Source organism: Convolutriloba macropyga, chromosome 15 (genome assembly GCF_964194025.1).
Source record: "Convolutriloba macropyga chromosome 15, txConMacr16.3, whole genome shotgun sequence".
Lineage (NCBI taxonomy): Eukaryota > Metazoa > Xenacoelomorpha > Acoela > Convolutidae > Convolutriloba > Convolutriloba macropyga.
Window position 1 is genome coordinate 41,860,301 of NC_134482.1, and position 12,419 is coordinate 41,872,719.

At 35.1% G+C, this 12,419-nt stretch overlaps 1 protein-coding gene across 1 annotated transcript; it reads left to right on the plus strand.

The window, feature by feature from the left end:
- The first annotated feature begins 276 nt into the window (after window positions 1–276).
- LOC142354726 (trafficking protein particle complex subunit 1-like) lies at window positions 277–7,387 on the plus strand. The gene is made up of 4 exons (XM_075407106.1): window positions 277–600; window positions 2,122–2,325; window positions 5,940–6,612; window positions 7,231–7,387. The coding sequence occupies exons 1-3, from the start codon at window positions 490–492 to the stop codon at window positions 6,057–6,059; spliced, it is 435 nt and encodes a 144-aa protein (XP_075263221.1). The 5' UTR covers window positions 277–489; the 3' UTR covers window positions 6,060–6,612; window positions 7,231–7,387.
- The last annotated feature ends 5,032 nt before the right edge of the window (window positions 7,388–12,419 follow it).

Genomic DNA, 12,419 nt, shown 5'->3' on the forward strand with positions numbered 1-12,419 from the left:
AAAAAGTTGTTGCCTTTCATTTTTTCGTATACGATTCTGAAAACAACGATCTTGTGAATTGAGTTTAGTTAATATCAGAATCTTACCAAAAAGTGTCAAAGCTAATTAAAAATTATCCGATTTTTAACATGACCAATGGATGTTAACTTTTTTTTCTGTTTTTTCTATACTTATTTTGAAATGCTGTTTAGGGATTTCATTAAGGTCATTAATCTTATTACAAAAAAACTGAATTACCGCATAATGTAATAGTTTTGGCAGCAATTGTCTAAAGTTTTGTTTTAGATCTGATGCTAAAGTTTGAATTCATTTAAGAAACCTCGCCAGACTTTGACCAATCTTCCAGCAGTTGGTGACTTTGTATGTTGGAATGACCTCGCCCTCGAGCTGACATTTTTTGACTGATATTGTTGGAATAAAGTGATAAAAAAACTGAAGTACAATACAACTGTGTTTCGTGTGTTGTTTTGAGAGGTGTATGTACTGTATATGCCTATTTACAACCTGTACATCTTTAACGTGTCCTGTGGCAAGTGCGTGTACTACTGTGAGTTCAACAGGAGACACAAAGGACAGGACTTTAACGAGGATGATGATCAGGTCGGTGAGCTCGCATACTGAGATTTCGGATTTTTTCCCTTTGTGCCCCCCCCCCCCCCCCGGAAAGGCTAACGAGAAAGATTGAGATTTCTTTTCTATTAAAAACTTTTGTAAGTTAAATTACAGCTGTGTGCAGTTCTGTGAGTACATCTGGTCCTTTATAATACTAATAATAATTGTGGTTCCTGCGTAATCGCAGCAGAACAGCATTAGGACTACAGTAGCCTGTTCTCAGCTGCCCTTTATCGTATTATTCCCCACATTTCAATTTCAGCCTGATCTTTTTATGAACAGCATTGCTTTATTTGGTGACTATAGCCACTTTTTTGCGTCTGAAACTTCCACGTGGTACCATCATTGCAGCCAACATTAGTCAGGCTATGGTCAACCTGAAGCTATGGTTAAGTAAGAGCTCATCCTCACACACAGCTTCACGGAGGCAGGGGATTGAACTCTCAATCATTGGCGTGTGAATCACACACACCGTGGCTCTCAGCTATCACGCCCCAAAAAAATTAGATTGAAAACCACGTCAACTGCCTATTACGTCAACAGTAATATGGAAAGTCTGATCCAAAGCGCTTTGAAGTTGATGTCACTTTTCTATTTAAACCTTATAAGTAGTGTTTTAAAATTAGCTGTAATAAAATCATTTGAAGCCTCCTTTTGCTTAACCAGGTTTTAACAGATCCAACGGCAGGTTTGAGAGCCACCAGATTGGCATCCTGCCAAAACCCGGTGGGGGGCGTTTTGTTTGCACCCATAAAAAGTTCTAAACTCTTCCGTCGTTAGTCGGAATTCTTCCGTAGTTAGTCGATTGTGTTTAAAAATATTTTTAATTACAGTTGCGAAGCTGTTAGCTGAGCGGAGCTATATTGGATTGTCCTTGGTTTTTACGACTCAAAGAGGAGTATTGGTATTATACGGGTTTTTTTAAGCTGGGCATGACTTGAAATTTGACTTCTGTTTTAGAACGTTGACTTCTGTTTTCGAACAATGAACTTTAAAAGTAGCTAGTCCCTCCAACCTATCTAACCTGCCCCTCCCCCAACTAGTCCCCTCACATCTACACCCCCCCCACACACACACACACACCTACCAATTTAGGAATAATTTCTTCCTCTCACTCACAGGTTTTTTCGCACTTCCATTTCTCACTCTCTCTAACAAAAGTTTTTAGCTGATTTGAGTGAATTGGTTTTGATCATACATGAGTTACCTCACTCAATGAAATGAATTTTGCACTTTAAAACTTAAGTTTAATTTGAATTAATTTAAGGTCAAAATAACTCATATGTGCAGTAAAGGCGCCTAATAAAAAGGCTTTCACGGAGTGAACCTCAATAAGCCTTATTAATTTTTCACTAAATGTTTTTACATAATTTTTCGAGCGTTGACGATATCCTTTTCAACTTATATTTCTGTTTCTATCTGTATTATATGGCACGCAAGTCTATTTCGCAGCTATTCCTGCAAGCTTTGAAATGATTGCAAATTTCACGTGTTTGATTCATGTTTTAGAAGAACATGCTTGGCATGTGTCTCACATTGAAAGACTTTATGCAGCGATTGGGCACTTCTGAGGGGGGAGACGCTTTTGTGTCCTACAAGACTAGCAAGACCAAAGTGCACTACTACGAGACACCAACTGGGGTTGCATTCGTCCTGACTACAGACCCACTTGTCGGAGACATTAGAAACATTTTGCAAGAGTTACATAAATCGGTGAGCTGTTTTATAGCACTTGGGATCTATTCTGTCCAAATTACAATTTGTGTTATACTGCGCGTTGCTATGTAAAAATAGCACGTGCGCTTGGGGGTTGTAGAAGTTATATGCCAACTAAGCTGGTAGTGGGGGGACAAAACAGAATAGATCCAGCGCTTCTTTTGAATAACAGATCAAAAAACTTTGTAGAACAAAATCGAGACAAATTCGCCCAACTGGAATCTATTCGATTGTTTTGGTATCCATCTTCTTAAATGGAATCTAAGAAATTACTAAAATTAAGCATTTGAAAAAGTTCGATCTATCCATAACGCGCAGGTAAGAATGTGTGATGTTGAAATCAACCTTAATCATGTTTCAATGCAATGATTTTGTTAAATAAGTAAAAATCGTGAAGTATCATATTCAAAAAAGATTTTAAGTTAGTTTCTAAAGGATCATGAACTAGAAGACAAATATTTTCGATTCTGAAAATTTTTTCAACGTTTTCAGCAGCGTTTTTTCTGAGAAAGCTACAGTTGCCAAAATTACAATTACTCTTTTATGGTCCGGAAGTAATATCTCATTTACCAGCAGTTAGTAGATTGAGAGTATAAAAATTTTAGAAATTAGGTAGATACTCTAAATTTCTAATCTTTGTCTATGGGAATAACGTCTTTTTGATTGCTCTTAACGAAGTTTGAAGCAATTAAGCAATTATCGAAGCGTGTGTGTTGGTCTTGTTTATGCAAAATTTCGCTCAACTGTTTTGACTTTTCGAATGATCGCGTGACTTTTGCGCCCTTGACTTTTTCGTTTTCACTGATCTATTTTTTTTCTCTTTTTAATAGCCGCCCTCATCTTCTCAGCCGGCTATTATGGCGCTCCTATTTTTTTTTACTTCGTCGAATAAAAAAATGTTTCTCTTTACCTCATTTTGCCGCTTTTTCAACATTTTGCGTGAGATCTTTTTGACTTCTCTAGGCTAGTTTCTCTCTTCTCTCATTCTGCTAAAAGTGATTTTGAACATCAGTTGCTCAGCAAAGCAATTCAAAATGATCGGAGTCAGTATAAAAAATTGAAGTCATAAGTATAAACGTGATAAACCCATAAAGCCCAATTTTAGATGCCCGCTATTTGAACGTCGTTCCTAGAAGTCTTAGTTACCATATCTAATGCTTATTGGTATTGATAGTATCCCCTGTAGCATCTCTCTAAGAAACAGAAGTACGTTATGTTCAACTACGAAATGCCATCAAAATAAATCGGACTTAAAAAATGTTTTTGTACAAAAATCTTTTTTTCAATATGTTCTATTCTTTCAATCCCAATCATGCTTATTGGAATCAACGGCGGCTATTTTCCGGCAGTCTTCCGGGTATGTTTCTAATTTATAAGCAGCTGAACTCAAGTGGCAGCAGTTCACTCCTAAAAATGGAGTGAAAAGTGCGTCCGTATTTGTGTATTTTTTTCGATTTGAATTTTATTATTTGTTATAGTGGTGAATAATAACCTCTAATGACGTCATTTGAAGCCCCACTCAGTGATCATACCCGACCGAAGCAGGCTGAAATAGATTAGAGCTCCCACTAGTTGTTGGAGAGAATTTCTTCTGAAGTTGTTGGTATGCTTTAAATGCGAATTCTAACTTTTTTGAATTTAATTGCTTTGAGTAGTGATTGAGTTAAAATATATGTAGGCTATCAACCGGTTTTTGCTTATCAGTATTTGAATACGGTTACAGAATTTTGTGCTAGAAATCTGCGTTTTTGATGTATTCTTCCAAGACCAGTTGTTTGGTTCCTTACTTGTTGCTGTAATTTGCAAAATGACTGCTAGAATTTTGGGGGATTTTCATGGTCAATATTTTGGTTATCTACTTCCCCATAGCTTGGCAACACTATTTTACTCTAGAAAGTAGTTTTTGAAAATTATTACCTTTTGAAGTGTGTTGGAAGCAGTATAAAAATTGAAGATCATATTTTGGATGCCAAATAATTCGGATCTCTTGACAATGTGACGAGGTGACTGAATCCGTAAAAATTTGGATGCAATTTTTTGAGGGATTAAGTTTGCCCAATCTGGGAGTTTTTTTAACACCGTATCAAATAGTGCAAGAAACCGTTTTGTTTACTCCGCATCGAATATTGCAAGAAGCTTTTTGTTTGTTTACTCCGCATCAATGATTACAGGAAAATGTTGGTTTTTTAAAAAAAACCTTTAAAAATTTCCTATTTAGCGCAAAAATTTACCTCGATCGTCGAGCTGTTAAATGTGCGTGCAAAACAAACCGGCACAATTTTTGCCGGCTAAATTGCGAAACGTTGGGATACTGCTAGAACCGCTGTTTTGTTTCGTATACCTTTAAGATTGACCCTAACATTTAGCTCTCCTAGATTTATTCAGCGAAATAATTACTAATTTGAAAAATGCCTACACGTCGTCAATTAGGACTTTGCACGTTTTTTTGCGGTCCCTAAACGGGCAAGACTTCGTGTTATCTGTTTAAGAAGTGAATATTATATCCAGTAGATATAATATTGCCTAATTGAAATACAACTGCGCCTTGGTAAAAAGATTGTATAATCTTTAAACGTTGTCATGATGATTCTGTAAAAGTTCTGAAACCCCCAAAAATTTTGAGTGATTATAAATTGTTCTCGAACGAAGTTTGAAGCAATCGCTGTAGTTGTGTGTCTTATTAGTTGCTCTCAAGCGAGCAGTATAAAAGGTGAAGCCTGCAGACAAAGCGAAACTGACAGAAAATCATAGAGCAAATTTCTGACCTTTGGACCCCTCCCCCCTCCTCACTCACCTCAGTGGTAAGAACTCTATACACCTGAGGCCACTTTTTGGCTTTTCCCCCAAACATTTTGATCTTGCGCGCGGATAAAAAATTCTTGACAATTGTTCCCTATATGCACTTTTGGGGAAGAGCCAAACATGTTTGGTGAAGAGCAAAACACCCACCTCACCTCCTTATCCGTCTCTCATCTCTTCCCATCCGACTCCGCTAGCGCGACTCTCAGCTTCGCTCGAGTTCACAACTAAACGTCAAATAAAATGCTCCGTATTTTTAAAATCTTTATAGTGGCCTAAAATAACGTCATTTGAAGCCACTTGATGAATTTTTTTTGCATCCTCACTGAGGTTTTTTTCACTCTCTCAATGTTCAAAACTGACATTGTCAATGCGGATTTACTTCACTTCATTGAATGCGCTATTTAGAGATTTTGGTGTAAATATATATTCTCTGATGAAATATAACTCAGTTCTAAGTTTTCCTCGATTGCGGGAAAAAGAACAAACAGACTGTCTAGAAATCTGTTGGCTATGTTGACGTTTTTATGTTCAAACATTGCTAATGGTGTAACGAATTTCATTGTCCAAAATTTGCACCAGTTATTCCGTATCGAAAGCTTCCTACGAGCGTTTCTTGCTTATCGCTTTTGTTTTGTCTATTAAATTTAAAAATAATCAAAAAGTTGAAATGATTTTGCAACAACAATGAATATATAAAGGTTATAAAGGTATGTATAATTTTTTGCAACTATGAAGTTCAAATCGACTTCAAAATTTAATGAAATCTGTGTTCATTTTAGAAATAAATTATTGGTTATCATTTGCTTCAGGTTTGGGTTGAATTTGTGGCTAAAAACCCGCTCTGCAACTGGACCCTAGAGATCCAAAGTGACCTATTCCGGGAAAAAGTGGCAGAATTTGTCAAATCTCTTCCTTGCTACACCAAATGATGTTTCATCAGTATTTTCCCATGATCCAATAATCTGTTATCGACCTCTGCTGATGATGATTGAAATGAAGTATTATTTGAGTTTCTCTCCACTTTTTGTTCCTGCTTGCCTGACATATCATTGTTGAACGAACTATGTCAAGTTTAATTCCTTTATTTATAGCCAAACTTCATTCACAGAAGTGATAATTTCTACATTTGCCTCATTTTGATTATCATGGTATGCGGAATTCATAATTGATGTAAATGATGAATTTTATGAAGACATAATTATTTGAAAAGCATTTATTGATGAAATCGAAGTTAAGCTGGACTGTTGTTGAACTGAATATTATAAAGGTTACAAACTTATTACTTTTTGAAGTATTCTTGACAAACTTTTCTCCGATTGAGTTTTTTTTGTTAGCGTCACAAACATTATTCCCAGAATTGAATTACTGCTTACTTTTTAACTGAGACATAAATTATTTATCGTTATCATTCTTGCGCTTATTCAACCAACTACTGTAATTTAATCTCGTGTCGTTGTTTATTTTTGTTATTGTCCATTGATTGTAGGATCTTTTCCATTGTGCCCCCCTCCAGCGTAGTGTGTTCATATTTTTTTGCAATTTAAACACCGAGCAGTTTTTGCCTCTTTCCCATCATGACACCCCCCCCCCCCCTCCCCAACCAAAAAATAGAATACAGACCCCTATTTGGGTATACTTATTGTATTTAGGGTGTGTACAGGTTCCTTTCCTACAACAAATATGAAAATTTACAAAAAGAAAAACTTATATATAGCCTCAGCTATTGATAGGATGAACTGAAAATTGATTGGAAAAATGAACATTAAGAGTATAGTTAAGAATTGCACCGCACGAATGTGGATTCATGGCAAGAATTAATTCTTGTTAAATTCAGCTCAACCCATATTTCGCAGTACTTGTGAAATTTCTTCACCTTAACAGATTATCGGACGCTTGCAGACATAAAAACTTAGAAAAAGAGAAAAGGAACGGGGGAAAGTTCTCTAAAACCCAACTTATTCAGCAGAAAACACTAGTAGGTCTGTAAGAAAAGAGCAGCAACGGCTTATAATGGGAAAGAAATTGCATTAGCACATTTTGTTATAACCGGTGGAAGTCGGAGGGGGCAGAAATGGAAAAGAACCTGATCGTGAACGATAGACTTCGCGATGGAGGTGGGAGCAATTGTGTTCGACCTAGACAATACCTTGATTGATACAATGGGTGCGGATAAGTGTGCGTTTGACAAAGTCCACCAAATGCTTCACACTAACTACCCGATATTTGACAGTCCACGACAAGTCATCGATACTTTCAAGTGAGTCGTTGTTTCAAAACAATCGAAAATGTTTGTCTCTCAAATGAAAACTTGAACCTGTTTTCTTGAATTATTTCAATTTTCCTGGGAAGTTGTTTATGCTTGCAAATGAGTCGTTTTCCTTCGAAGCGAACCCAGCCCTTTCTGATCCGTTTCTGCCAATTTAAGAAGCCGCTTCTAGAAAGCTCAATTTAGATATTTTTAGCTGTTTTGTGGATATCTTACAATTCTTGGGACAAATTTGCAAAACTGGACAAAAAATTTTCGTTTAAAAAAATTCTCGCGCATTTTTTTTCCGGACAAAGTGGTTTTGGTTGAGAGGATTTTTATCAATTTTGAATTACACATAATGATTTTTTGGATAAACAAAATTTGGATCAGAAAAGTGATTTTAACGTTCTCTTAAGTATGGCTGGAGAAATTAAAAGAAAAAAACGGTTGCTGAGCAAGACTGTGCGCCTAGTTGTTACTCCAGTTTTAGGCTATCTGTATAATGCACTTTATGTCTTAATAATTGCTCTCGAACGAAGTTTGAATCAATTATTGTAAACGTGTCTTTTTATGCAAAATTTTTGAAAGAACGATTTGACTTTTCGCGTGACTTTTGCGCCCCTGAATTTTTCATTTTGCGTTATCTAAATTTTCTCTCATTCGCATTTATCAGCAGCTGAACTCAAGAGCTGGCAGTTGACTACTAAAAGTTAAATGAAAAATGCGCCAAATTTAGTGTCATTTTTCAATTTGAATTTTATTAGTGAAAATGGTATATACTAACCTCTTATGACCTCATTTGAAGCCCCTTTAGCAATTTTAGTTACCCCCTGACGACCCGACTGAAGCAGGCTGTAATTAATTAGAGCTCCCACCAGTCGTTTGAGAGCAATTCTTCCGACGTTAATCAGTTTTGTTTTTATAACTGCGAAGCTGTAAGCTGAGCAGAGCTATATTGCGGTGCTCTTCGTTTTTTTGTTTCGTCGTCTGAAGCTCTTTTTCGTTTTACATTTGTTCACACAGCAAAGCAGAAAAAAACAAATTTTCTGAATGACTATTTCCTCTCACTAACGGCATTTGAGCACGTGACGTCATTTCTCACTCTCTCTAGCAAAATTTTTTTGCGTTATTACATTTTTGATCACAAGTGACATACCTCACGCAATAAAGTGAATTGTGCACTTTAAAACTTAAGTTTAATTTGAATTTGTTAAGGTCAAAGGAACCCGTATGTGCAGTAAAGGTCGCTAATAAGAGGCTTCTGCGGGATGGATTTTGACGAGCTTTAATAATTTATCGCTGAATGTTTTTCACCTAGCTTTTTGCGCGTCGTCGATTTTTTTCAATTTAGATCTGTCTGTTTCTATCTATTATACGGCACGCAGGTCTATGCTTTCGCAGCTATTCCGGCAATCTGCCGGCTATGTTTAGTATTACAATTTATGGACTTTTATAAGCTGTTTATTTAAGTTATGTGACAAAAACAGGTGAGCACTTCAAGTCGTTTTGATAACTGCTAACTGTCTATAACTTGATATTGAGAAGAAAGCAAACTTTTTGGTCTTCTTTATTAACAGATGAATTAATCTTGTTTAAACAGTTTCAAACTTAACTTCACTTTACCTGTTGATTTTCAAAAGTCCATTCAATAATGATTGTTAATACGTTGTTAATGTTTAGGTTAGCCGAATTTCTGCTCTGATTCTTTTGCTTTGATTCGTAACGCATTAACCCGTAGCTATTAATTGCGTTTAAAAACTAGAAGTGAGAAAATAGACTTCTGATCAAGAGTACAAACAACTAACTTTAAATTATCATAGTAATAATTACATAGCAGTATTGAGATGCTTCGTTCATCATATTTTTTACAGTCAAAGAATTGAAGCGTTTTGCCTCTATTACTTTTTTACATAGTTTTCAAACAATTCGTAACAAAGTCAATTTTGAAACAGGTTAATCTAGTAACGATCTTGGGCCAGATTTAGATTTGTTAGCTTGAGGACTTTTTCTGCTCACAAGAGTCAAAGAAAGTGCTGATAGATTAAGCTTTTTAATTTGTAGGTTTTTTTGTTTTGTGAGCTTTTTTATTTTTTTGCTCTCGCACATGTGACACGGAAAGATTTTTATCTCCTAGCTCGTTTCCAAATCCGTCCGAATATTACCCCTTTTTGACGGTTCGCTTTTCTAACTGTATTATATCTGATCAAATGCTACTGTTTTATTACAAATTCTGTTATGATTTGTTTTTGGCAATATCAAATTGGAGTGGAGTTAATACAGAGCACACCACGGGCTCTCTTTATGTATACCAGTTCAACTTGTTAGCCAAACGAATCGAATTCAAAGATAATACCTCAGACCTTTTTAATGGAAAAATATCTGAACCTAATGTTACGCTGGAGTTTTCTGTCTTTGTACTCACCAATTTGAAAAAAAAATAAGACAGTATCAGCCCATTTAGCGCTCAATTAATATCTAGAGACAGCATGCAGTAAAAAATAATTTACTGCTCGGGAATGGTTACCCTGAGTACTCACTAATATTATATTTTTTAAAGCTTTGCTGAGTTTTCAGCACCCAAATGTGATGATTAGTCGAGTTGTCTTTTGAAGTTGTTAAGTTTTTTACTGACCTTACGCACAAAGTTATCTATACCTTTCGATTCTGTTGCGGATTTACTTTTGACGTTGCTGCTTCTTATTGGTTGTAATTCTCTATGACGGCAGAGTGTGGAAATACTGAAGGAAAGCACTGTGGAATTACTGGCAAAATAGTGGCTGTAGAAATACTGAGGTCATAATAGCTATAACTCAACCTTTCGTTCTTACGTCTCAGCTCCAACACAAATGTAACAGAACTGAAAATTTAAAAGAAATCAAAATTATTAATAGCCGCACAGCGATAGCTGGGGCTATTATTGGCCTTCTCTTGGTTTTTTTTACAATTCAAAGAATTTGAATTGTATTGGGGCGCTGTCTTTTTTATTACGAATCGAAGAGGAGTATTGGAGAAGTCCTTTTTTTAAATCACTTAAGTTGGAGTGAATTTTGAAGCAGGAAATGAAACGCGTGAAAAATTTTAGAGTGGTTTGGGTGCTGAACAAAAGTGAAGAGCCGAGAGAAAAGAGAGTGGTTTTTTGTTCATACCGCTGTTTTTGAGAGAGCGAGAAATTGATGTGTGAAAAAATTTTCTCTGAGCGAGCGAATTTTTTTCGTTCACGTGCGGCTTTTAAAAGCAGTTTTTTTTTGCAATTTTTCTTGTTTATGAGGTTTTATTATGATATTGTATTGGATTTGGGCTCGGTCTGATAGGAATTGAAGGTTTCAAGTAGTTAATTTGAGTTTTACAAAAGTGAAGAGTGGAGCGAAAAGAGAGTGGTTTTTTGTTCATTCCGCTGTTTTCGAGAGAGCGAGAAATTGAGGTGTGAAAAAAATTTCTGTAAGCGAGCGAAATTTTGTGTTCACGTGCGGCTTTTTAACATCGTTTTTTTGTTAATTTTTTGGTTTAGAAGTCTTATTATGATATTGTGTGATTTTTAAGGTTGCTTTAATAGTGGTTTGTAGGTTTTTGGTCATTAATAAAAATTTTATACCATTTTGCTGGTTTTTCAGCTATTTTGCTGAATTTTAGGCAAATTTTAGTAATTTTTTTGCGTCTTGTCTTGTTATATTGCTTTGTATGGGCTTTGAATAGACGCATGTTAGTTACTGAGTCTTTAGATACCAAGTGATTACATTTTCTTAGGTTTTAAACATTTTTTTGTTAAGAAAAATGACAATAAACTGAAACATTTTTAATTATTCTTCTTAATTTTTTGCAGTTTTTCGCTTTTTTTATACCTGGAGAAGTTTCTTAGCCTATTCGGTTTTCCTATTGTTTTGGAAGTTTTTCGGTTTTCCTTTTGCTCCATTTAACGTTTTTTTGGCTCTATGTGCACTTGTGAAATCAAAAAGCTTATTTTTTAAGATTTTCAAGTTTTTATATGCTCTTTGTGTTCTTCAAGTTTTTATAGCATTTGGGGATGCCTATAATCCATTTAGTTGGTTTTGATGCGTGTTGATGATTTTGATTTCAAATTTGAGTCATTTTATTGAAGATAATTGAGTAATTTTTATGAAGATTTCCGCGAATTTTTGTGATTTTTTTTTTGAATTTTTGCTGAAATCTTCTGATTCTGCTTTTTGCCACTTTTTAGTATTCTAGCTTTTGGTAGGAACTTTTCTAGAGGTTTTAATGGAATGTATTTAGAGCACTTTTCAATGACAGATTTTACTAACTTTTCTTAATCTCTTTACTTTTTTTAATCAATTTTGATGTCTGAAGCGAGCGAATTTTTTTCACATGCGGCTTTTAAATGCAGTTTTTTCAAACTTTTGATGGTTATGAATCTTGATTATGATATTGTATTAGTTTTAGGCTAGTTTTGATAGGAATTGAAGTGTTCAAGTAGTTATTTTGAGTTTACTGCTAATTTGGAGGATTTTGATCAGTTTTGCTGATTTTTAGACGAAGTTTAATGGTTTTTTGCTTTTTTTGTTTTAATGCTTTAAGTGAGAATCGAATAGAAGCTTGTTACTTAAGATATCGGTTACCAATTGACTAAAGTTCTCTTGGTATTAATTATTTTTTCCTTGGGAAATTTGGTAGAAAAATTGAGAAATTTTAAACCATTTTCCTCATTTTTTGGACTTTTTTCTCTTTTTGAATCTGAGAATACTCCTAGCCTATTATGACTTGCCCATTGTTTTGCAAATTTTTCGCTGCTCTAAGTGCACAGGAACTTTACTCGGTCTTATGCTTCCTTGTACTATTAAAAAAACTCATTAAGTTTTTCTAGCGTTTCTATTCTTCGTTATTTTTTATGGCATTTGTGGAGGTTCAGGGTTCACAATTGTTGTTCTGTCTATTAAGTCATAAGTATGGGCAATTTTATCCTTGGAGTCGTTTCCGGAATTCTTCCTGCTATGTTTTTTTTAATCATTTTTATGGGAGTGAATTTTGAAGCGGGAAATGAAACGCGTGAAAAATTTTGGATTGATTT